Genomic DNA, 27,777 nt, shown 5'->3' with positions numbered 1-27,777 from the left:
TGATCACATCCGAAATGAGGACATCCGCTATCGACATGAGATTCACTGGTCTCGAATGAAATGTTCTAACACGTTTCAAGGACCTGACTCTGATGGCTTGATGCTAGGTGGTGATTTGAGGGCTTCTGGACTTCATCCAAAATAAAATAAAATCTTTATATTCACGGTTATATATGGGTAGCAGAGGAAAGTTACTTGATGAGCTAGGCCATCGCAGAAATATTCTTTTTTTTTTGGTGAAAGTATGCTTGAGTACCTTAAGAATGACATACTTTTATTTTGAATTTTGGGGCAACCCCTCCATGCGCGATGCGAGCGTACCGAAAGTTGGCCGAACTCATAACTTGAAGAAATTTTAACTGTATATTTATGATTACATTCTACATGCAAGTGTATAGGATTTTTGAGATAGCATAGCTCCTTTTTAATAAATAATTTGTGGATGTTTTTTCGAAAATTTTGAACTTTTTTCAAAAACGGGCCGTTTTTGCAAAAACCGCCCGAACGGAAGCCCGCTACAGTGGCCTAATCCCTTAAAAAACCACTGATGACAAAGTAGGACGAGGTGAGTGAACCGATGAGGAGAGTGCTAGTACGCACACTTTATATTCTTACCAGTACCTGCAGGTCACTTGTCCAATATATCGGGGAATAAAACAACAAACAGTTTTTCTTAAGACAATGACAAACAATCATTTTAATTATAATGAATTTCTTTAGAGAGAAAGAAACAAATGTGAAGTTGAGGTATTAAAAAAATCACACATTGTAATAGCTAATGATTATTGAAGTTTATACATAATCGTTTACTTTAGCTTTTTCCTGTTTTTCACTTAACTAAAAATAGAAATATTTAAAAGATATTTTGTTTTGTATCTCTTCAAATTGTTTTAAGCAAAACAAAATATAGATAAAACGGACAGCAGTAGCTTTACCTCACCTCCGCTAAGTAATAAGAAACGTTTCAAATTAAAACAATGTTAAAAACGATTTTGCATTGACAGATATAATAACGCCATTAAGGTTTTTCATGGTCTGAAATTGGATTCAATTTGTCTTCAGGCGGAAAGATAGGATATGGATATTACTTTTGATACCTTCCTAAATGCACTAACCATGCAAGCGACGATTTCGTTCACGCTGAGATGTATGTTGTCGCGTAAATTTTGTATGCACCCTTAATAATATTTATTACGCTTAGTTCTTTACCTACAACTTCCAATAAGAAATCTTGTTTGAGACGTTACTCAATTTTAATTAAGTTCAGAATATGCAAACATTAAACAATGCGTTATAAACGGATGGTTTCAACCAAAGAAAGCTTAAATTGTACCGTTTTCTCATTCAGCATGCATAATACAGCATGACGTTCAATCTTGGCAATCTCTAAGGCCAATATACAAAACAAATATCTCGTAAATATATTAAAATTTATGAATCTAATAATAAATGTAAATACAATTTTGTCGATCTTTAAATAAAACCTTAAAAATATATAGATCTTCTTTTTCTACTTAGCTTGTTACTTAGCTAGAAGAAACATTAATAATCTGCGGAATAAGGAAAAAGTAAAGGATATTAGTGGTAACTAACCGACTCAGGATTTTGCATGGAATTACCTAAAGTTAATAGCCTTAGCCGCCAACAAGCGATTGCACTCTGAACTGTCTGGTAGGGGTAGCACATAGTATTCACTCTCGTTACTCTGTAAGAAGAATAAGAAAATGATTTTATTATTTAGTTCTGATAATTTCTACTTTATAGAGAACAGATTTTTAAGCGTCGATTTTAGTTTTAGTGTCTCCATCTCAAGATTCCTCATTTTTTAGATACTAAGAACTGAAGTGGACTGATGAACGGAAGGGGTTGAAGACTTTTTTGACCGCTGCGAATGTTTGTGGGCGTAACGCACTCGAAATTCAGCGTAGTGTACGCCGTGACAAGAGAAAATTGTCTATTGCGCTGGTCAGGGAAGTGCAAGATCGCATCACGGAAGATTCTCATGAGATCGGAAATCTGTGAAGGACGTCGACGGTCGAATTTTCATCCACGATGATAAGCAACTGAAGAGGTGGAAATAACTTCACTATGGTTCTTAACTGTATCACATCCGGTGAGGTTCCTCATCTTGTGTATGAAGTGGCTAGTCATTATTACATGCGGGTACGGACTGTTCCTCCAAGCAGAAAAGAAATCATTTCTATCAATGCACTCGAACGAGGTAAAGCCGCTGGGCTTGATAGCCTTCCCACAGAGTTATTTCTCGCTACACCTGCAGTTACTGCTTCCACTCGTACGGCAATCTTGGGATCCGAGACTTTTCCCAGAGAGTGGAAGAAGGGGATAGTTGTCAAGGCTCCAAAGAAGAGGACCCGTTTTGAGTATGATAATTGGAGGAGTATTTACGTGCTCCCTCCCGTCGCAAAGATAATGACTAAAATAATTCTGGAATGAATCAAAGAACATCCTGAAAGCTCGTTCGACAGAGAGCAGGCTGATTTCCGCTCCGGATCCTCCTGCATTGATCATATCAACACCCTCCGGATAATTTTGGAACAGTACCCGGAGCTTAGAGCTATGCTGCCTTTAGTCTTCATCGATTTTGAGAAAGCTTTCGATAGCGTGAACAGAGAGTTTATCTGGAGTGTTCTACGTAGGAGGGGCATTCCGGAGAAAGTAATAGCTATTATCAGACCGACATATTGATGGCGCAAAATGTCACGTTGACCGTACCGAGGTAAAATCTCGGGGGATTTCGAGGTCCAAACCGGAGTCCGCCAGGGTTGCATTCTGTCATCGATTTTATTTCTTCTTTTTATCGATGAAGTTCTTCCTGCTGCCCTCTCTGGAGGTCGTGGAGGAATTCAATGGATGATGACATCTTTCCTCAAAAACCTCGACTAAGCAGATGACATCTATTTGCTCTCACACCGGAGCATGAACCTTGGCCAAATGGCTCTGGATTTGCAAAGACAAACAAGGAGAGTAGGAATGAAGACAAATACCAATAAAAGTAAGGTTCTTAGTTTGATGGGTCATCGTACTCTCCCTATCTCCATTAATGGTCAAAGCTGGAAGACATTCATATCTATCATATCATATCAAATAAACTGACAGGCTTGAAACTCATCGCAATATCGATGGTCTTCCCGGAAGAAGTTCAAATAGAGGAATCTCTACAGCACAGGACAAAAGGTTCACGAAGCCTCCGACGTTATCTTTGCAAAGCAAATTAAAAATTACAGAAAAAGAAGAGTAGATATCACTAAATGCAATCAGACAAAAACTTAGATAGTCCGGGGGTTTTTCACAAGAGAACAACCAGACAATTTCGCTAACGTGATTGGAGCTATGTAATACAGTGGTTCCCTTTTAATGTGATTACAGCTGCCATCATCCAGTTAATAGGATCAAAACCCTTTGGATGCAATCACTTACATCATCTCCATAAGATTTCGCTCGTTTAATGTTATCGTTCTTCCATCAATGCGTAAATAATTTTCACTTGTGCACAAATGGACTCGTATCGATGCTATTCAGTTACAATCAGTCCGCCTTCAGTTTCTATTGTTTGAGTTTTTAGTGCGTTTTCTCTTTTTCGAACTTTTGTTTATTTTGTGTCGTGTTTGAGTAATGAGTAAACGCTGCGACCTAAGCCTTGGTGAGAAAATCCAGGTGATGAAGTTTCACGATACCTTGCCACAAATGACTCCATTTGAGGCTACTAAATAACTCAAAATTTCTCAAAACTAGGAATGATATTGTCATTTACTATTCTCTCAGCGAATATTGGATTAATGAGTTTTCATCAAAAACCAGATTCGAAATCGAGGCGGCATGTGCAAGTAATGAAAACAACAACAGAAAAAGGAAAAGAGGTAAAAAGCACGAAAAAGTTGAAACTGCTTTCAAAGAGTGGTTTGCAGCAGTAAGAGAGAAGGACGCTGGCAGTTGATTAAGGGGGTCATCCCGTGTGTCGGATCCGCGGAATGGGTCAGTTAACCGCAAACTAGGATAATTGCGATTGATTCAGTAGTTTTTTTTATTCATTGAAGAAGCCGTAAAAAAACGCCAAAATTAAAAAAAAAAGTTTAACACGGCACCAAAAATTTAATTTTTAATATTTTTAATAATCCTAGTTCGCGGACTGTAGTTAAGTCTGTACGTTAAAATGCCGTTTACTTTGTTCTCTAAGATGATCGCAGCACCCTCTCGCGTGGCAGCAGAAAAATAATTTTTTTGGAGATGGGTGTATAAATTGCTCTGTGTTTCAATAACGAACTATGTGATCGGGCTAGAAAAATTACTATGCATGCTCAAGATATTAATAAATCTATTGTTCACAAAAAATTTCTAAAAAAAGCCAAAAAAAAAAACGGCTTTCATACGGGATGACCCTCTTAATGAAACAAAACGCGGAAGAGCTAGCGAAGCGGATGAGAAAGGATGTGTTCAGTGCAAAGTCGCAAAAATCTAATGTACTGCAAACCACATGGCGAACATGGCGAAGCTGATCCCTTTGTTGTAACTGATTTTAATGTCCCAACACTCCACTGCTGGTGTTTATAATGTTGACGAGACTGGGCTTTACTATAGCACCCTACCTGAGAACACGTACATTTTCAACCATGAGGGCGCAAAAGGAGCCAAATCGTGCAAAGAACTAATTACTTCCATGTGTTGTGTTAGTATTTCTGGAAAAAGACGTGAGCTTTTGTTGTGATTGGCAAAAGTGCAAATCTACCCTGCTTCAAAGGAGTAAAGAGTCTTGTTCATTTGGCTTCAAGCCAAAATGCTTGGATGACGTCCACAAGTTTTTCTGAATGGCTAAAATCGTGGGAGAAACAATTAAAACGCGATGTTCTCCTCCTGGTTGATAACTCTCCCGCACACAGGGCTGGTTTGGCGCTCAACAACATACGAATTGTTTGTTTTGCCAACAACCTTGCGATCAAAGTGTTATTCGCGCTATGAAAGCAGATATGAAATGAAAGTAACGATACTTCAGAAACTGGATAAGGATAAGATCTTCGAGCAAATGAAATATCGAAAAGAACTTCTCTACTCGATACTCTCCATCTTACAGCGAAAGCGTGAGATTCAGTTAGTGAATCAACAGTAAAAGAAAAGGAGGTTTCGTGAACACAGACGATGATGGAGCTGGTAGTTCAGCTAATGAGTTTTTGTTGGCGGCGGATGATATGTCACAAGAGCAGTATGACGAATGGATGTAAATCGATGAAAATGTGGCAAAAGCCCACTGGCCAGCAAATTTGTTCTCGAATCATAGCTGAAGAGAACATAGAATATTATGGTATCAACAATGAAAGCAATGCCGACGATTTTAACAATTCTCCTTCTGATGAGAAAATGTGAAATGTTATAGAAATCCTCCGAAGAGGCGTCCAGTATTATGGTGAATTTCTATTTGCAATATAAATATGGAGATTTTATTAACAATATAATAAACTTTAAGCTAAAATTGATAATTTGTTTAAAAGCAAGAATATTAAATAAAATATGTACTTTTAATGAAATCATTTTTTTATTACAAAAATTATATTACATATTATATAGTAGTGTGTGTGTGAAGCCCGAGCTCCGAGCGAAGGGGCTGAACACCGTATTAATATAACTGTGAAAAAGCCTCCATATATAGAGTTCCTTTTTTAACTTAATTTTTGCCGATTGACAGTATGTTCTATGAACATACTGTCAATCCCAAAAATCTGAGATCTTTCCCAGTGAGCGAAAGAAGGATATGATCATTAAGTTTTAAACAAGTCTGGAAACCGAAAGCTAAACGCTTCAAGTATGAAAGGTTTTGGGTATTTCTTTTATAAAGAAATTTGAGTATGCATTTGTCCCACTAATATGTAGCACGTAATATATGCATACATTATGTGAAAATATCCACTTCCAAGTGATATTGACATTCATGGTCTTGAATTTGCAGAGGAGCGACAGTTTTGATCATGTTCTATGATGTAGCCTACATTGGCAGCAATGATTCTAGGATGAACTAAGGGGGGTTTCCTGCCAATTACTAAAAATTATGATAATGTACTATTGTTAGGTTTATTTGAACACGTTTCGGTATAGAGAGTATTTCGGAACCTAGGCACCGTATAGTGGCAGCCTCCTGATTTTTTTCAGATTATTCGGTTGGGTAGTTTCTGAGAATGGGTTCGTTAAAAAAATGATCAGTTTCAACCTCCCGTACTCCCCACCTTTCCAACAAATGTCAAAACTAAGACCGGCTTCAAAAAGTTCTAACCGAGACCTTCAATTTGATACCCCACATGACTATATTTAATGAAAAAAAATGTACACCCCCCCCCCCCTTTTGCATGTATGGGGACCCCCCCCCCCCCTTAAATTCGACGTAAAGGGATGTAACTCACTATATGCGTGAGCGTTCACAGTTGGTGGTGTCAATCGCTACAACCGTCTCCGAGAAAAATGCGTGTGACGAACAGACAGTAAACTGATTTTAATAAGGTTTTGTGGTTTTGTGTTTCCCGATTTGTCATTCTGGCCCGACGGAGGATGAAGGCCAGAGACCGATAGATTTGTTTATTAGAAGGCGAATATGGTATATGTTATTGCTATACTATGCAATAGAATGGAACCAACCGAATGGACCAACAATAGAGCAGTATAGGATTCTCGGAAAGGCACGTTCTACAAATGGCGATGACCATTCAGATTAACACATTCTTCAAGTCTACCGTGCATGTTTTCAAAAATGCGAATACAGAGCGACTAGAATGTATCCCGCAGAATATTATTATTTTGCCTTTTCGGACAGTTTTTCTCTTAAAATATCGTCGAGCTGCCTTCATGGACACATTAACAGTGTAAACTGTGAACTCGTCCTGCTGCAATTTAACAATTACCCCCTGGCCACGTTGGTTTTCAAAAAACAAGAGCTTTAATGGGCGGTACATACACGAGGCTGTAATGTAAAGGCTATTGATGCATTTGTCTTGGGATGCGGGGTCCCAGTAACAAAAATATTGCTTATTCAGATATCCTCCAATATGAAAGTGAGCCTCATGACTAAAAAGTATTGGTAGAGTAGTGATATGAAATCTCAAAAACATCTCTGCCAAATCAGAATTGTGTAAATATTGAACGGTTTGTATTTTATAAGGATGGAACTTGAATTTTTTAGCATTATAGGCTGTGAAGTTCTCAATTCCCAGTATATATCGACATAAACGAAAATTTTCAGTCACACAAGACATTCAATTTTCAAAATCTTCGCCCACTACCGTTGGTCTAGATACTGTTCTGAGTATTCAATGTTGATCTTATAGCTGCAGACCTTGCAACCGAAGACAAGAATGAGGTTGAATTATGATGATCCAACACAAAATCAACGTATGCCAAGCAATTATTAAATTGATATTGCGCTTTTATACTTCCCGTGCTGGATCACCCTCATCCATACGGATTTAGTGGTTGGTTTGGTTGGTTGATTTTTTTCGTTTTTGGTGCTGATGGTACCACCATGTGCTTCGTCTTGCCTTCATTAATGTGCAGCCCAAGATCGATCTAAGTGAAGTTAGACTGTATACCTCAGATTGTTCTTCCCATAATGGCAATATCATCAGCAGAGGTCAATAGTTGGGTGGACTTGAAGAAGATGGTGCATCTCGCATTCACATCAGGATTGCGGATCACTTTTTCCATGACAGGGCATCCCCTTGTTTTAGACCGTTATTGATATTGAGCGATGTCGAGAGTGATCCTGTTACTTTTATCTGGCTTTGCACATTGATCAGCCTGCTCAGTTTTACCAATTTCGTCGGGATACTGAACTCTAATTTCCGTGTACAGTTTTGCACATTCTATGCTATCATAGGCGGCCTTGAAGTCGATGAAAAAATAGTGCAACTGATGGCTGCTTGCCGCAGAGAGAAAATCTGATTTATTGCTGATTTGCCTGGAGTGAAGCCTCCTTGGCGGAAAATATCTTATAAATGGTACTGAGCAGCGTGACACCTCTGTAATTGCTGCACTGCGTGATATCTCGCTTATTATGTATGGGACAGATAATACATCGTTTCCGGTAATCAGGCATTGACTTAACGTTTTCACAATCTTCGTTGACGGCATACCACCACAACGTAGCGCGACTACCGCAATGTAATTGTCGTAGGTACCCCACTCCATATTGTTCGCACACTGCCAATTTGTTCGCATGGTAACCGTAATTTAGATTGCATACACTTCCCTTTAGCAGTGTTGCCATTTTCCTTTCTCTATTTTCCTCTTTTTGTGGCACCGACCTCTACATCAAAGCTATGTCCGAGACAGACCTCTACAAGTACCTAGGAATTCTACAAGAATTCTCGAATGCTCGAGTTGGTGATCTGAAGGATCCTCTGCTGTCCGAACTCTTGCGACATGTAAAGTTGGTGCTGAAATCGCATCTTTCGGGGAAGAATAAAATAAGCGCGTTGAATGTATTCGCTATCCCTTTGCTGGCTTATGCATTCAGAATATTGCCGTGGACGAAGACCGATCTGGAAAGCGTCCAGCGGCGGACACAGAGAACTATGTCCAAATTCCGAATGCATCATCCAAAGTCTGCCGTGGGGCGGATGAACCTGCCTCGTGACTTCGGAGATAGGGCGTGGTTGACGTGGCAGAACAATCATCGCTAAGTCGACTCGCTGCGTGCTTATTTTTACAGCAAAGAACAGGCAAGTCCCTTGCATGCGGCTGGCTGTAAGGCAGACTGCGGACTGACTCCACTTAACTTGAAGGATTGATCTTTCAATCCTATGAGTGGAGTGAAGTCGGACCAAGAGCGGATCGATGAATGGAAGTCGAAGGTAATGCACGGTAAACACGTGAATTGTCTTTGGCAGCCATTTGTCGAACAGATGGCTGTGTGCTGGGGAACTCTTTGCTGAGACGGAGGGTTTCATGTGTGCCATTCAGGACGGCGTGGTCGCCAACTGAGCTTATAAAAAGCTCATCATGAAAGAACGGGTGAAGAACGACCAATGCAGAATGTGTTGTTCGGCGTTAGAGACGTTGAACCATCTCATTTCTGGCTGTACTGTTATGGCATCGGTGCAATACATCACCAGGCATAATACTGTATGTAAGGTTATTCATCAAAACCTTGCATACGAACATGGACTGATCACGGGAACATGTCCGGTTTACCGATATGAGCCGCAAGCCGTACTTGATAGTTCCGCTTACTGTATTGGGACCAGAAAGTTCTGACTGATCTCCATACCGCACATAACAAGCCTGAGTATTGTTAGTTGACAAGACGGGTCGCTCCGCGTATATTATTGATGTTGCTATTCTCCATAAAAGCAACATCGAACGGAAATACGTGGAAAAGAAGGTGAACTATGAGCCACTAGCTCAGGAAATTAAAGAAATTTGGCGTCTCCCGGGGGGTGGTTGTAGTCCCCATAATATTGTCAGCTACAGGTATTGTACCTAATTCTCTCACGGCTTCCCTTGATGTCCTGGGACTTTCGCACAATCTGGTTTAAACCATGCAAAAGTACACCATTCTGCATACGTGCTCGATGTTGCGGGGAGTTCTCGACGGATTCTCCCATTGACTACCACCGGCCATTACCACCAGGGCCCCTTTAGTTTTTAAGTAGGTGAGATCGTCCGAGCCTAAACACTTGGCACTTTGTGCTAGTATTAGATAAAATCTGGCATTAGCCGACATTGTGATAACTCGGAAATAAATAGAAATAATTGTTGGCGCAGCAATCCGTATTGGATCAGAGATTTGAAGTGCGTTAGAGACATTTAATGACATAACGATACACTACAGTACACTGTAGGAGGCATTGTGGTCAGTATTGCGCTCGCCCAAGATTGTTACCCTGATTTGACTCTGGTACTCATTCACAGCTTAGTCGACTGGTGTCCGACATCCAATCGCGATAACAAATCTCTCCGCCGTCATTGAGATTTGCACCGCAACCTTCCGCTACGACAGCCCAGCGCTCTGAATCGCTTAAGCCAACCGGAGCAAAAAATCAATAAATTGACATATAATTGTCCCCGGTTGGCTCACGAATACTTAGTCATTATTGGAAGACCAAACTTCAAATTTACCATAAACCCCCAAAACTATATTGCCTATTAAGATAACCCTAAAGCAATAAATTCTACATTGTATTTGTCGTTTATATTTCAAAAGTACTAACCTCGTCTGAGAACGTGTGTTTGTAGATTTGAGTATTCACTTTCATCTCCGAGAATGGTCCTCTCAGCGCGAAGAAATGGATATGAAGTGGTGTGGTTGTTTTACTTTTCAAAATTAACTGCAATGGGAAATTATCAGGATAAAACTCGACCGAGTATTCAAAAACCCTTCCTTACCTGGTATGTAATTTGTCTTTCACTCGACTGATGTGGATCACGTTGGCTTTTGTTAATCCTACCCTTCACAACGAACTGGTGATTGAAAGCCGAAAAACGTGATGTTTCGTAGAAGAGCTTATGAACATACTCATCTGTCCGATATGGCTTCATTTGCAAGTCTAAAAATATGTATTTTAGCTAACCATTAGTTCATATTCTACTTTTGAAGGCAGCAAATTAAGAATAGTACATGGCATCGAAATTTACACTTTTGTAAGAAGTAAAATGCGACACTTATTAAGAGTAAAAGAGCGACCATGCTAGACTATGAAATGAATCCTGTGAAATTAACAAAAAATATATATATACCATTGAAAATTATTTTCTCATAGCTCAACAAATCAATCAAAGTCGAAAATAATTTTCGTTCCTCCTCGTATTTAGCATCATTCACTTGCAAAGCGGTCATGACCTCGTAACCAGACTTCTTGGGATGTGAGCAATTTTGTTCATGTTCAGGTGCTGAAAAGTAAGATATAGAATTGATAATAATTTTATGGAATAGATAATTTTATTGAATAGATAAAAGGCTGAAGTTGTGTTGAGGATCGAATTTTGGAGTGATTCTTCCACATATTCCATAGAGTGGGTTCGCGCAGTAATGCCACGTCTGAATGACATGGACGTGGTTTCAATAGACCACAATATCTTTCCTCAAACACCATTATTACGCTCTCATTAAGCGATGCTCCAGGGGTGCACCTCGGCCAAATAACCCTAGATTTGAAGCAGGCATTTCAACCTTGACTGAAGACAAACACCAACAAAATCAATGTTCTCAGTCTGGCTGACAATCGCAACCTAGCTGCATTAATAGAGGTATCTAGGAAGGTTACTTTCTGCCGACGGCTTCATTGAACTTAATGTAGCTCAACGCACTAATAGTGATAGACTATGCAGCTTTCTCAACAACCAACTTCAAGCTTAAACTGTTGCGTGCCATCGAGATACTCTGGCCGCCACAATTTCCAGTGAAAAGCTCGACCGTGCACGTGTTGAACAGATTGCAGTGGGTAGGTCACACATTAAGAAAGTACGACAACACCTTTCTGTGATTATGTCATGTGATGGAATCCGCTATCCTATCCGCTATCTTGGAAAGTCCTGGTGAGAGCTGAAGCAACAACTATATGAACAGGCAGAATTGGAGCGCGACAAAGCAAAGATTAGAAATGTGTAAATCAATCAACTGTATGAGGTACGACATCGTTTCGAAAAAAAATTGGCTCATCCTCTTCCGCAATATATCCTGTGACGATTTCAAGAAAAATCTACACTCCAGGATAAGTGCCATTAACTGGGCCCAACGCAGCCTCGATTTTAACCCTTTTTCTTATAAAGGAAATATCAAATCAAATCAAATCTCAAGTGTACGTTAATTATTCGGCTTCTCTGACGCTGTCGGGAGAAAACATCCGTCATCACGGAGTCTAAATGCCAAACTATATGGGAAATGTTACTGTTTGTAAAATAAGATATTCGAACCCGTCGGTTGAAAGTGAATTATCTTAAGTGGAATTCGGCAACAGTGGGGCATGCAACTTTCCCCCTCTCTATTGCACCAGCCATTTACGTATTACTTCTGCTTTCTCCCTTCAGCAACTCCTGCCATATTTTTACGATTGCGGAAGAAGCCTTAGACAGTCCTCTTTCGACCTCAGCATCTCCGCAACTATGTGCTCTGTGCTCACGCGCATGCAAACCTTGGATAGTAAAACATCACATGCTCTGAACCCTTCAGCACGCCGCTGCCTCTGGGACAATTCAGTGAATTATCCAAACCAAAGCGATGTGTGTCCGATGAGGAATTGGGTAATGTGGTAGTTGGTTTCCCTAAGTTCCCGCTAAAGCCACACTCTAATGCTGGGAATGAGTCTGTGGGTTCAGCGACCTTTCTTAGACTCATCCCATGTGTGTTGCCAGAGATCATTCGACTCTGACCTTGCCGCATTCCTGCGTTCTATGTGCTGCTCCATAAGTCTTGCATGGTACATTACATTCATTTCGGTCGCCAGAATGTTGACCCAGGTATTTGATAGCCGACTTGGATGCGACCGTATATTCCCCGGCTTACACTTTCACAGTGTTCTTCTTTCCAGTGTCCTTTACAAAGATCGCTTCCGTTTCCTCGTCCGCCAGGGTCAGCCCGGCTCTTCCTAGCTAGAACATTACTGCTCTCACCGTTTTCGTTGCGTAGAGCTCCACATCCTCTGGGTGCTTTACTATAATAACTACAGCCAGGTCATCATATCATCAAAGCCGACAATCATAGCCTCTTCTCAAACAGAAAGACCAAATACCCCACATATATAGATGACATTCCATAGCAGGGAACAGGGTACCAAGGCCTGTGGCACGTTTCACTCAGAGCGCAATTAGTAGAGTGTTTTTAAAGTTGTGTTTTCTCAGGAATGAAAATAAAAAAGTCAGAATACCGAAAGTTCGCACTTCGGGTATAAAGGTTTTGTGTTCATCTTATGTGAGAAACTTCTACGCACATTCTTCCATCCATATGTAGCTACAAATCCAACATATTCCTTCATATTTTTCTAAACTACAAGATCTGCATACATAAAACAGGCATAGGTAATATCCTCACTCTAAACAAACAAACTGCCTATTACTGAATACACGTTGTAGAAATATACAATTATTATTTTTATTTGTTCAGATATCGGAACCCGATGTGTTATGAGGCGTAGATTTCGTAGAGATGCATCACTGATTTTTTTCAGATTTTGTGGTTAGATAAATTCTGACTGCTTCACTTTTTGGGGCACACATTTTGAGCCCTCACGCCTCTATGTTTCATCCAATATCAGAAATAAGATCATTTTCGAAAAGTACTAATAAAGCCCTTTCATTTGATACCCCACATGACCATATTTAGTGAGAGAAATGTTACATCCGCCTTTCACATGTATGGGGAGCTCCCCGAGTAGCTGACATGTACTTTACCCAAATGGTCGGAAAGGACATTCAACCTTGTGCGGATAATTGACAACAACATCGAACGAAAAAAACGTTCATGAAGCAAATGAGGTGATTTGATATTACCCAATTCAAAGCCAGATAACACTCGAATTAGATTGCATTCGATTGCCAAAAGCTCCAAAAAAGCATAATGTCTGCTCAACGATCACTACGACGACGGATTTGGGACTAACTCCCTAAATGCAACTTCGTTTTCTTCTTTAGCCTTTGTCCCCTTCAGAAGCGAGGTAGGCTCATCTTGATCGTTTGCGCCATTTTGCTCTATTAAAGGTCAGATCTGGATGGAGTCGCAAGGCTTTCAAATCACGATCCAACATATTAAGCTACTGTCCTGTTTCCCGCCCTGGTTTTCCATCAACTTCGACGTTCAGGCCATCTTGGAAAGTGAGTCCTCGTTAGGGCAAATTGTCGTAGACATCTCTCTCCCAATTTTTCCACGATCGGTGCAACCCCATATCGATCGCGGATATCTTCATTTCGGATGTGATCATAGCGTGTTACACCACTGGGCCAGCGCAACATCATCGTCTTCATTACCGCAAAGCGTCGTTGATTGTCTTTTATGGTCAGCCAGCACTCAGAACCATAGAGTGCGACAGGGCGAACGAGACTGCAGTAAATTTTGGGTTTGAGACGTTCATTAATACGTCGATCACAAAGAACGTCTGTTGTGGAACGCCAATTCATCCAAGACAAATTCAAAGTTAAAGTGGATCCTACCGAAAGAACGTAATCAGCAACTGAGCAACACACATTCACAGAATAGTAGATACACAGAAAACGGTTAAGAAACATAGTTGCTTTAAGGGCACTTGCCAGATCGCGTGTAAATTCACATCTCTGGGTTGTTAGTCATACACAGCCTTTTACCTAGAGTAGACTTTAAAATTTAAAATAATCAGTGGAATCAGTTGAGTGGACATTCCTTCTAATATTTGCGTTTTTTCAACAAATACATCCATAATAACTTCCTTCCTACTAAAAGGCTGGGAAAGTCTGATAGGCCTTCACTGCAGACAAGATCTCGAATCACGAGATTTCAGTAAAATTGAGAAAGAGATATCCGAGAAGCAATTCGCCCTGGACGCCTTGTGAGCAAGAAAGTTTTTGGTGATGGCTTCAATTTTTAGATGATGTCTATTATGGCTCCTAATAATGGGCAACGGGTTCTAGAGGTCGAAACTTGTCGCAAGCATTCATCACGAATGAAAACTACGAAAACTAAATTAATATTATTCAGCGAAAGCGTTAGGTGAAACAACTGTGTTCTTAGTGTGCACTTGATCACGAATGGAAATTCAACTATTGGAAAAACCCAATATTTAGGAGTGTATCTCCGCTCCAATGTTGGAAATACATTATTCAGGAGCAATATGGATTGGTCCGGCATTGTAAGACTGCAATAAGTAAGACCTAAGCGCTTGCATGACAACTGGATGTACATATCTATAAAGAAGGCTCAATTGTGATCGCCTCGTGGCCGAGTTGAACTCTGCAATGCTAATGAAACTATTATAGTGCATGAAAACTGTAGTGGGTTTTAACTTTAACCACTGCCCCCTAAACTAATGGAGAAAATCGGAGTGGTGTCTCCGCTATACATATCCAATATGAGGGATGATTCATAAAAGCGGGCTGCGTATCAAAGTCAAGAAGATCAAAGATCGCTTCATCAGCACCCCATGACAAATTAGCTCACATAGGAGAAGCAGCAGAAATCAAATGCCCGCAACAGCAATCTAAGGATGTCAAACAGTTTTACCGTATAAAACCTAGAAGCTTGCTCACCGACTGACAAACAAAACATCAGTGGAATAATTCTTTCATTTGCGATTGTCGTGAGCATTACGAACAAACGGATCAATTCCTTCTATCAGCGGGTCAAAATTCGAACAAGCAATCAAACGAATGAATCTGGGGAAAGTAAGATACTGGCGACATTGCATTTGAGCTTTGAAGAGCGAGGGGCTAAAAATTAACTTTCCGACCCAGTGGATTATTCAATAGTGGTTGTGTGGGAAACCGAACACCAATAAATCAGCATGACAGTGGAATGAGGTTTTTGTCGCAAAGTTGCAAAAGAGACCAAAAACACTTCGATGTCAACTCATTGCCTGAAATAAACCTCAACTCTAGTAGGTACGAAACGCCAGAAAGATTGCTTAGATCAGCGATGGCTCGACACGTTAAATAAATCTCTGATAACAGGTCGGCTTCACCCGACCAGGAGAAGTGATAAACCCCATTCAGTCAAACCAATTTCGTTGCTGAATATGGCAAAGACTGAAGAAAAAAGAAACCACCAGGCCCGCAGCCTTGACCAATTTAAAATTAATCGCGAAATCATGATTCTAGCTTGCCAGATATATTATTTACTATATATATACTATTATTATTTAGACAAGATTCCCCACCAACGGTTTTTACAAATAATATTATGTTTGCCACCAAGGTTGAATCAGACAGGTGCGATGGTCGTGATAGCTGAGCGTCCCATTCCTGAATCCCGGTTATTTTGAATTTTTGTGTTCGCATTCGTACTGTCCTATTAGTGTAGGCTTACACTGGCACATCATTAAGGGTGATGGTAATGAAACTAAAAGACAGTCTCATAGTGTGGATGTCCTATACTCCTCAAAGTAGTGAACAGGATAAATACAATGTTGTATGTAATCATGGAAGGAAATTCGTCAAGACTAGAAGTAGGAATTCTCGAAACTCAAGGAACAGAATTCCATGTTCCATCGGTTAGAAATTATCAACAGTGGTTCCCACAGTTTAATAGTAATGATTTTGATGTAAAAGGTGAAGAATGTATAAATTAACTGTTTTCATTTATTTTCATTCTAGTAGAAAAAGTAGATAGAATCGACGAACTTGAAATTGATGTGAACATTTTATTTCAGGCCTCTTAGAAAACTCTGGGCCCGGGGGAGTTCCTCTTTTCATCCTCCTCTCATCAGGCCTGATGACGACAACGGAAGAATTAACACAGACGAGAAAATTGTTAGTTCAGTACTTGACGGGAACCGGGGAATGCTGGGTAATCTGATTATGAGCACGGCGAAGAAATCATGAAGAGCAATCAATATCGTGAAAACATATTTTCATGCCCATGATGCATCCAATAACAGATATGCCCTAGATACTTTGAACCGGTCAGTTTATTCAGGAACTGTTTCCAAGCTAATAAAAGGAGGACTCAAAATGAACATATATTCACTAAGTCAGTCGAAATCAACACCGCACGGTATTAAGCATCGCGATTTTTGCCATTGTTTTGTAAAATAATTTAGAATCCATAACTCTTGAAGGCCTCGAAATTAAATTTCTGGATGTCAGCAATTGTGAATACCTGAATTCAAAGACGAGTAAAAATCTGAAGGATGCATCGGCTGGATTACAACAACAGTCGCATCCCTAAAATGCCAAATTAGGGTCGACAAGAACAGTGAAAAATTGATTTTTTTCAGGAGGCAACTGTTCAACCGTCAAACAATGACAAAAAGGTTAACGCATTTGTAGGATTCGGTAAACAAGTGTCGAGGCGAACGGGGCAACGGGCGTATAGATAACGTGTGAAACATTTACTTTCTGCAAAGAACATGCGTAATCGCTTAAATTTCTGCCAGAAGCTCCAAAACCTTTGCTTCACTGATATTAACGCCCATAGTGAAACGCGGTATGCAAAACATCCTCTTTACGGACAAACCGTTAATACTACAACCCTGCTCGATTTACAAAACGGAACAGTGAGAACAAGTGATCCTGCAAAAATTCCCGCAATATGTGGCCGGAATTCGACGCATTTTATCAGACTGAGTGAGCAGTCGCGGGAAAAACCTACTACACTTTGTCGAGGAAGTGACGCCCGTTGATGAAGAATGCTATAGGGAAAATATGCTTCCAGTATTTTAGATTGACTTGTTAACTTTTCTAATCTGATAGAAGATATGCGGTTCAGGGTGAACGAATGCAGGATGTGTAGAAAGCAATCTGGCAGAGGTCCAAAAAAATCCTACTTTTAAGCAGTAATTTTTTTACTGAAACTGACACCAGCCTACATTGCCTCCTAGTTTTGAATGATTATTATCATTAAAATACTTGTGTTGGGTTCTGTCCTTTATATAACATTATGACAATTAACTCCTCTTTTCAATTAAACTTCATACAAAAAACAGAAGGTTTAGACATTTTTGCGCGGCCTTGTATTTGAAGAACGAGTAGAAACAAATTGAACACAATTATGTATCAGATTATTGAATTTGGAATCGTTTTCGTTTTATTATTTCACTGTTTTTTTTCTATCGTTTATAATAAAGAGTTCGATTGCAATGAACTGATCGGTAAAACTGACCATGTTTTTCATTTTTATATGCGGGTCTTTTGAAGATATAAGTGGAAAATTGGCACATCAAATTTGCTATCAACTAGTGATTACAAATGGAAAATGCAACGCGTATTCGTGAAGCTTCTAAAATATGAGATCTAAGCTGACACTGTTCCTTAAGTTTCTATCCGAAATGTAAATGTTAATGTACCAACGTTATTTTCGTAATAGAGACAAACACCCACCTTCATGAACAGGTCCTTTCCATAAACATCCGATACGATAATATTTGCAATTGGTTGGACGCTCTTCACATTCCTGTTGTTCGTGGCGCTCAAGAGATTTACTTGGGAATTCCCGATTGCAAAACTAAATGATAAATGAAATTGTGTAAGATTGATTGAAAAGCACATTTGACTTAGAAAAGTATAAATACTTGGCATTCGCTGGGTAACTCAGAAGCAGCTTTCTCAACGGCAAGATTTCGTGATGCATTGCTCTTGGAAATTTCGACACGACAATTCGGACATGTTGCAATTTGATCTCTAAGTCTTAAGTAAATTATACAATTTGATATTTTCAACAAAAAAATTAATGGAAATCAATTTCGAAATTTTGCAAAATTTGAAAATGAGAAGAATGTTTCAAACAGGGGAATGTCAACATACCGTGCATCGGCTAATAAATGAGTAAAGCAAGCAGCGCACATTAGGTGTCCCATTTGACACTGGAAAAAGGAGAAGACAATTCAGTATATTGCAATCATTTACCTTTTTACTTACCAAACAAAAAAAATTAATAAAATTTTATGTATATATATTTTTATAGAAATAATATATGCAATATAATATCAAGAAAATTTTGTCAATAGCAGTATTATTGCTTAATACCAAACTTTTTGCTTCTGAAATATCAAACTTTATTTTATTTAACTAGAACTAAGTATCAAAATGTCACGCTAGTGCCAAACAGAAGTATTTCATTTTCAGAAAAGATTAAAGCAAGTGACGGCATAATTTTGAAAATGGTCACATAAATATATTGTATACTTCCTGTTTTCCTGTTGTAAAAGAAAAAAATGGTTGGGAATAGGTTGGGTAGGGTGAGGATTTCTTTGATATCAGTATCGATAATAGAAACAAAAAATTATAAATTACCTGAGAACTTTTATTTAAACCCCAATCAGTTTTTTTTTATTTTTATCATAAAAATATACATTTGTATTTGTTTCGTTTTCATATATGGTTTTTTCGTTACATATATTGATTGTACATTGTAAATTAAAGTCTACATTACATGAGAAAGGTATACTTTTTGGATATACTTGCTGTTAAATTATTATCATTCTCAAATATAAAATACTATAATGGATAAAATGGTCAGTTTTTACAAGTATGCTCAAACATATTAAATTTTTCCATAATAATATTTGAATTAAATATACAAGGTCAATGAAACATTCACTATATTCGAGCTATGAGTAATATCTGAAGTATGTATATTATTCCTTAGCATCTATTGACATAGTATTGCATGATGAAACGTGGAATATTTTATTTCTTGTTTAAGGAAAATATTATTTATAATTTTATTTATGTACTCCGGAAAGTTTTAAAAAAGACCAAAATCGTACGTAGCTCACGTCATTTAAATTTACTACTTAGTGCCTTGGAAATTGAGATTTTATTCCATATCGCAAACTTATATTGACCAATGTAATATTAAAAACTCCATTCATAAAGCATAGTTTATTTTATTAAAACCAATCAAAACTAAAAAATACAAAACCCCGACCGAAATTATCGCAAGATTTACGGAGATGTAAAGAAATGTAAAACCCGTCGCGTATTTTTCATGTTGTTTAACAAATAAATTGACACCGACCCGACAGAAAACAACCGGATGAGCGCGCAAATTTTACGCATTTAAACATACCAAACAAGATCAAGGACATGCAAGCGTCAAAACTCTATAAGAATATTTCCTATATAAGTTTTGCTCAATATACAATTGAAAGTTAATGCATTGAAAAGACGGGCGGACAAAAGCGATTATACGAACATTAAACACGACCGATGGCTTTTAATTGAATATTAACGTGTCTTAAGTAAGAACAGAACTCAAGAGGATATTATACGTATTTTACCAGCTGTGCCCTATATGAACCTACATTAATCACCCATAGAAATGCTTTCCTTCAAAAACCCTATCAAATTGTCCTATTCTAAGGAAATTCAACCTATCTCACCCCTGAGGTCATTTTCAAGTTGAACCATAATTTAAAGCCTACACCATAATCAGACTACTTTTCGAAACCAACATACATTTTCAATGGTTGTTTAGCACTAGATTATGAATATTAGCCCAAAAGATTCCTTTAAGCAGAATTAAGGCGACCTTCCCTCCAATATTACACTGACATGTTGCCATGTTAGTGTTAAATTATTCGCAACTTAGGTCCCACTAATGTACGTCTGCGCATGCATGAATTAACTAAGAATTCGCTTGATAGGAACCTTCCCTGTTCTGTTACAGTTTTAGATAGATTCTAAATGTTCTATTGCTTCAAATAAAAAAATAAAGGAACCAAATGAAATGATCTGCCCAACTAAATACTGGCTTCATTACAACCACACTTTCTACATAATAATAAACAGTATGAGCTAGTTGTTTGCACGCGTTTCAGGAGTTGAAAGCAGAAGTGCCCATTTGGAGCACGTTCCGTATTTGTAAATAATACAAAAGACAATTCTGCTTTTACAACAGCTCATATCGCACAATTAGCAACGATACCTAAGCGAGTGCCATTGGAAACTCCAGCTGCATTCCTATATTTCAACTTTACTAATCAGGCAAGACTAGACGCTAAAAACAAGCAGAGACACTATTCTATTTTCGACGTTTTCACTTATTCCTTTTTATCTAATTGTTCCGCCTTTCGCTCGCATTATCTAAACTTGGTTTCCCTCGACATGTTGCCCATATACAAAGCATGTCTAGTATTAGCTTGCCTTCGTCAACTATCTGATTAACTTGAAACTGTATCTCACCAAGCCGCATCATCAAAACATCCACACATCACACTATTCACTTTCTTAGTTCCTAAGTTCTTATGTAAGGAAACAAGCAAAACAATTTTAGAATCCATGTTTTCACAAAGGAAGTCGTGAACGCTATACAACTTGGCTGTTTGTCAACTTGGAGAGAGAATGAAATTTTTTGTAGCATTTTTTTGCAACGGCAATGACTAAAAATAAATTTCAATGTTGATATTATGCAATACAATTAACACAATATTTTAGTTATTCTCGTGAATGGTAAACATTTTTCAAGGTAACTGAAGCATTTTGCATTATGTAATTTAAGGTGCCGCCCTGGTAACGAAGAAAAGATTGAAAATTCTAAATTTATCAAAAGTTAACAAATCCATATTCTTGGAAAATGTATAGATTGGAGAAGGGTTGAATAATCTAAGGATTTACTTTAGAATTAGGTGTCTTTTGAATTACGAGTATTGGCGTCGATTAGGCGATATAAAACTATCAATTTCTCCCAGAAAACAAATATATTTTAAAACGCAATGAAATAACACATCAATGAAAATAGTGCTCAGCGAAAGTAATTAATCGAGAAGTTTCAATGAAAATATTTAATCAAGAAATTTCGCAGTAGACTGGAAGTATTGCAACAGAAATGGAAGCTTTTCTATCGAATTGAGAAAAATTCATTTAACACTTCAGCTTCTTGCCTGAATAAAGAATATCAACCAGGAAATGGATGATAAAATGTCATGCAGCAGAATATGACTGGAAAATATATCTAAGTGGCAGGACTACCTCCTCATAATTGTGATCGGCCTGTGATATATTAAGAAAAGGTTTCAGTGGAGCTCGAAAGGGTAAATTCAACCAATTGTCACGATGTGCTAAAATCCTCCATTTATAATGCGACAAGGACTCCTAGCAAAAATAACGATATCGGCTTTTTAGTCACGGACAAACTTCTTCTTCTCTAGGGGCCATTTTGTAACATTTTATAAGTGACAAATTTTACAAGAGCCGATGTAAAAGTCGGCAGATTTGGGATTGATGGCAGCAGAGAAATGTCATAATAATTTAACTTTGAGAGTGTTTTACACCGGCCAAAGCCCGTCATTGTGATTCAACTTCCTGTTGCACATGAAATTTTGTGTTCGCCTTTGCGATTGCCAGGGTCATTCATTGCCTTCTCACTTGCAAAGTATTGACTGTCATGACAATTAATCTGATTAGAGTCTCATTGAAAATGGAAATGAACTAACATTAAGAAATAAGAGGCTGTGTAGAGGCCCAGGCGCTACTATTTCATTCCTACTAGCAGGGAGTGATATCAAAGACAATAAGCAGAAATACTGGTCATCTAAAGGAGGATACAATTTCGAAGAAGATAGATCATTCTTCTATCTGAAATCATGATACGAATGAAGAAATCCGTGTAGGGCTGTAAGTCGCCAACAGCGTCTACTTTGCACTATTGCGCTTAGAAATCTACTAGTGAAGAAGCAAAAGCGTAATCTTGCACGTATTCATGTATTCTTGGGACCTTGATCGAGGCAGACGAGAAAGAACCCGCTCGGGATTCTATATGGCAAAATATATGGTAAGAGACGAAAAGGTAAATGCTGAACTCAGTGAAGCAGTTGTGTACACCAAAACGCCAAGATTTTATACAGAATAGCGAACTGGTCGGTTTACACTGAGTGTAGGCTTAGCATTCGCACGAATACATATGAAGTCTATCTAACACCTCTGCCGCAATAAAGCATAAAGCGCAACTCCACGTATTGAACTCACAAACAGCTCTGGTCCGCAAGATGGACGTAAGTACATTCACCATGTAATTCCCAAAATTGGTCCAATCGCAAATATCTAACCTAGAAGCCCATTCCCTAGAAATTCTTCTTTATACTCTCAGAAGACCATTCCCATAGTACCAAATACCCTCTTGTGACACTTCATGGCAAGAGTCGCTTCAAATGAGTTCTTTGCAAACTCGCTCCTCGCTCTCCACGAGTACGTAGTTCCGGCTCCCGAAAGCCACGATAAAAATCTTCAATGAGATTAATTTTAGCTGTTTTACTATCTTTGCAAGTATAAATTGTTAAATTTCCTCTGCCACCAGTGAGGTTTGAACCGCGACCTTTCGCTACGACAGCCTAGCGCTCTAACCACTTGAACCATCCGGACACACTACTGACAAGGTAGCATGTACTGTCTTTCTTTCTTTTAGTTCGGTTTCTTCTAGATTTCTCTCCTTTTTATAGATCGGACATATACTTTTGACCAATCTTCAGGCGTCTGTATGTCTGTAGTTAGTTAGGGCAGGCGAAGCTCGAAACATTTATCGCTTGATTTCAGAAATTCAACTGGAATTTGGCTAATTCCCGATACCTTCTTCTTTGCACGAATTTAGGACCATTTTCACATCTTCGGGAGGGGAGGGAGCTTACAGATGATTTGGCTACTGCTGTTCACATATTTTAAACATTGAGTAAATCCATTTTTCGATCACAAGGCCGGTTTTAATGAATTCATAAAGTCCGAGACGTGGCATCAGGTTTCGAAATAATGTGTTTTTGACGAGGACAAGCAGTTAAAGGGACGCCCAATCATTAATCTGGAGTGCCAGACAACATATTTAAATATTATACCGTGATAAATACGGGTAAAAGCTTTTCAGTTGGAGTAGTACGTTGGTAATTTTCACATCTCTGCTGTAAGTCCAACTATACTGCAATTTCTACTTCCTGAGCTACTCCAGTGTTGCTAGTTATTTAGGTTAAGTTTTGGTAACCGGAAGGCATTCATCTACTGACAGAGCCAGCGATTAGCGCTTTCCGGCTGTCACCAACGGGGATATTCTTAGACACTTATGAGTGCCTACTTTAACATCAGATTTGACAACTGATGCTGTTGACCAATCCAATTCATTTCCACTGTTCTAACAACAGCATTCCGTGTTCAGATTTTATCTTTCAGTTTTTTTTAAGTTGTTCACAAAATCAAGCACCGAATATTTTGAAAAAATCAGAATTTCCCAAAGTTCTGGTGAATTATTTACTGTGCATAAAGGGCTTAGACTGTTTCCTAAAGCTGTTCATATACGTATAAGGATGCACATGCACATTCTTGGTAGTACACGAAATGCAATACAAATACATCAAGGAACCCATCAAAGCATGAAAAATATATTAGGAGAGGCCACTATTTTCCGTTGGATCTCTCGGGACTTCTTTTTGTTCCTGTGTTGGACACTGTCACGCGGAACATCCAATGTACAGTGCCATACATCTGTTCTATGTCGATGCTTTCCTAGTGTCTCGCTACAAAGCTGAATTCCAGAAACTTGTTGAACCGTTAAATGACGGTATCGTGGAGAATGGTAAGTAAGCCAATCTAAGATTTTAAAAAGTTTTTGAACGTCGACGTCAATGAAGCAGGCATTGTTAGCCTCGTTTCATAGGTTTGATTCGTTTTCGCTTCGCTGCCGACAAGTGAAAGTAAAACCTTTCCATGTCGTGGGAGCAATGGGTGCTACACGTTCTCGATTAGGAACCGAATAGACACTGAATTGAAACCGAAATACCGTTTTACACTTGTACGCAACGACCGAAACTAAACCGGATGGAACCGCATACATGTGAAACGAGCCTTAGTAACAGTGATCTAGCGAGGACCGATCAATTTAAGTATACGGGATCAATGTATTCGTCAGTGTGATACGCACCTTTCCATCTGTCATTGCACATAAACGATCAGTTTGCGATGGTTCTGATGCCAGACTCAATGTGTAACTCAGATCTCTCGGTTTATAAGTACACAGTGTGCACTTTGGGACCAAAACTTAATTGAAAAATTCCAAAAGGTTATGGCTTTATATTGTTTATGTTTGGATTATCTTGCAAGATGGTTGAGCGCTAACCTGTCATTTTTATTACCCTGGACTTGACTCCTAATTGTGTCCCTTTCACAGCGTTAAGTGTGATGATAATGAAACTGAAAAAGTCTCCACGAAAACTGGGGTTGTGTAGGAGTGAATAAGTGACATTCAAATTCCAATTATGAATTACAATTATTTGCCACAAGCAAATAAACTGAAATATACGTCTAAGCCATTTGATAAATTATCAGTTTCGTTGATGGCCTAGTTAATAAAATTAGGTCAAATTCTTCTCTCCAAGTGACGCCTGTTTAAATGATTAGCAAATATCAGTTCTAAGTCCACGTTGAATCGTTTTTGCTTATTTCCTTTAGACTGCAACCGACTAGTTCGACTTTCGAACCCATTTTCTACGTTAAAAGAAACCATGGACCACAAAAACTTTGCTGAGTTTGCTAAAAAAGTAACCGATCACCTACCTACATTAAGTGCCGTTTGAAAAGCGGTCTACACCTTAGAACAAGTAGAAAGCCAATCTCAAAATCTTAAGCTCCGTAAATGGAAGAAAACATTCAAGCTCTCATGCACACACGTCGTTATTGAGTAATCCGTTCATGTTTCTTCTGCTTCCGTAACCTTGTAGCTAACGAAGAGGAAACAACAAGTTGACCTCGATCTACCTAATTATCTCACTTTTATTACCTAAAGGGCCTACACTTCTATTGGACTGACCTTCACATAGTTTCCGTGAATTCACGAATCTGACCACGGATTCCCTATCACAATTGCTGCTTCGTCGGGCACAACTTCGGTAGTAGTTGCGGAAATTCTCGTTTTGGGGCCAGTCGGCCATTCGAGCCTAGTTGGAATTGTTTTCATCTAATGCCCGGCAATGGCTCTTTCATGAGCTGTGGCCCATTTCATGGTTTGAGAGGTGACGCCTCACGCCTGGTAGAATTCCATTCTAGAGAAAAAGTGCTAAGCACTCACTAGAATGGAAAGCAGCCACAAAAGTCCACAGCGATAACGTTGATTTGGAGACGAACGTGTCGCATCGGCAAAGTCCATTTGAAATTCATGCTGACTGCATGGGATTATTTCATGATTACATGCCCAGAAGCGAAACGACAACAAACGTCTACCATTCATGTGCCATATTTCGGGCTGTAGCTCGCGTGTAGCGCTACAAACTCTTCAATAGACTTGCTAGACTATGCAACGGCACAGTCAGCGCGATAAGAGATGTTGCCGCACGGGGGCTCAGCCGCTCAGAGGGTTGCGGGCGAGGCGAAAATTCCGAAGTGTGGAACCGGACGAAGCAACGACGAGCGTGAGGCGTTTACGGGGCTACTCGTGGCCAAAACAAACGTGAAGCCAAAGAAGAATTTGAACTTGCTTTTGAGCAGGTCAGTGTTCGGCGTTGACTTGAGCACAGCTGCTTCGCGAACTGGCTCTGTCAGAAACAGCTGTGGCTCTTGCAGTTTTGACTCTTCTATGTACCCGCCCGGATTCAGGCAAGGGAACAGCACACCCCACGAACAAGTGGCACGACCATAGAGAGGTTCGGGAGGGCCACGACCGCACCCTTGCACCCGACTGCCTAGAGCTCTTGCAAGCATTGATTTTTTGTCCGCTGTGAACGGCGCAAATGTTGACGTTGCGCGTAACATGCACGACGCGGAGGCAAGAGATACGACGCAATTCCCTTCCCGTAAACTGAATGGCCCAGCTCCTCGCCCGCCCGCATATCAAACCCCTAGCCCATCGGCACCTTTCGGTACTGCGCCGAAAAAAAGCAAGAAGTGCTCTCAACATATGAAACCAAGGACGCCTTTGTTTACGTAATAAAACTAAGGAAAGAAAGGGGTCTGCAGCTCGCCGCTCTGCACGACGGAATTTCCGTGTGCCGAGGGGAGCCGGGCAGCGACCGCAGCTCCAGCCAGTGACCGGGATGCAATGCTGCTGGCATGCCTCGGGCACCTCACAGAGCTGCAGACCCCGTGCGTTTTCCAGTAGACTTGCGAACTCACCTGATACATGGCCGTTTTCGGTAAATCCAAACACACAGCACAACATAAAATACCACCCAGACGATATTCGAGCTTGTCTTGATGGGAGGGCGCGGCGGTGGACGAAGACGGAGCGCCTGCGGGTCCTGCTCTGCCCGAGTCCACTTTCTTCCGTTTCGCTTCGGGCTCGTCCTCGGCCGAGGGCGGCCTAGTCGTGGCCCCCGACGAGGACCCTATGGCCGACGGGTCGGAGGACCCGCCCGAACCGCCGGACCCGCTGCCCGAGGGGCCCTCAGACGACGACCGCGACGAGGGCGGCAGCGGATTCGCATCCGCGACATGAATCTCAGCTGATATTAACGGGTAGACGGGATTCGTACCAAGACTGGGCGCGGGCGCGGGGACCTGCTGAACCGATGAACTTGGGGCCGACTCGATTACGTTATCCGCCATCTTATTGCATTCAGTTTTTCTCGAAAGACAATGAAAAAACGGTGCACGCAGCTAGAACGACGTGGAACCAGGGGGTTGCTCCTAGCTACGTTCCTTCGCACAGCCCCTACGAAATCGCGAGGAATAGAGTCTTTCGCCAGTCAACAAACCGAGAACGCAGCCCAATTTCGAACCAAAATACACGATTTAACCGTTCGACGCCAGACGAGTGCCCTCTTTTTCACTCTTCCGCCACTGCGTGCAGTCTTGTGCTGACGAAAACAGAAATCCTTCACAAAACCAGCCGAAACTTGCCTTCGCCACGATAACTTCCTACAGTTCCGTTATCAAAATATAAAGAAATCTTTCCACAATTTTCTCGGCTTGAAACTTCACAATTCACCAAATTAATGACGACAAAAGTCAAATCGACTTCTCCGTCGCGAACTACGCCACACGAATGCGAGACGCGGAGCGAACGCGATAAAGCAGAATCGAAACAGACAAACGACAGACAAAGCAGATCGGAAGACAAGCAGCGCCCGAACAGCCACGAACGCCTCGAAAACAACTTCCGAGCACGGGTCGGCGCCTCGGCCGTCGTCGCCCTTTTATGCTCGCTGCCGATGTGGCCACGACGGCGATTGCAGCGGCGCCGATATCTGCCCCCGC

General features: G+C 40.1%; 1 protein-coding gene across 2 annotated transcripts; it reads right to left on the bottom strand.

The window, feature by feature from the left end:
* Positions 1 to 667: 667 nt before the first annotated feature.
* LOC119650293 (cysteine and histidine-rich protein 1 homolog) lies at positions 668 to 27,777 on the bottom strand. Of its 2 annotated transcripts, none has more exons than XM_038052925.1 (9): positions 26,695 to 27,777; positions 18,415 to 18,473; positions 18,183 to 18,291; positions 17,992 to 18,115; positions 10,732 to 10,884; positions 10,381 to 10,541; positions 10,206 to 10,322; positions 1,620 to 1,705; positions 668 to 1,550 (listed from the first exon to the last, which is right to left on the bottom strand). In XM_038052925.1, exons 1-9 carry the CDS (start codon positions 27,124 to 27,126, stop codon positions 1,523 to 1,525), a joined length of 1,269 nt encoding a protein of 422 aa, XP_037908853.1. In that variant the 5' UTR covers positions 27,127 to 27,777; the 3' UTR covers positions 668 to 1,522. The 2 variants fall into 2 exon arrangements, with proteins under 2 accessions (XP_037908853.1, XP_037908852.1); XM_038052924.1 differs by having other exon boundaries at positions 18,183 to 18,297; positions 26,695 to 27,772.

This window comes from Hermetia illucens, chromosome 2 (genome assembly GCF_905115235.1).
Source record: "Hermetia illucens chromosome 2, iHerIll2.2.curated.20191125, whole genome shotgun sequence".
NCBI lineage: Eukaryota > Metazoa > Arthropoda > Insecta > Diptera > Stratiomyidae > Hermetia > Hermetia illucens.
This window is presented reverse-complemented; position numbering and strand designations above follow the sequence as displayed.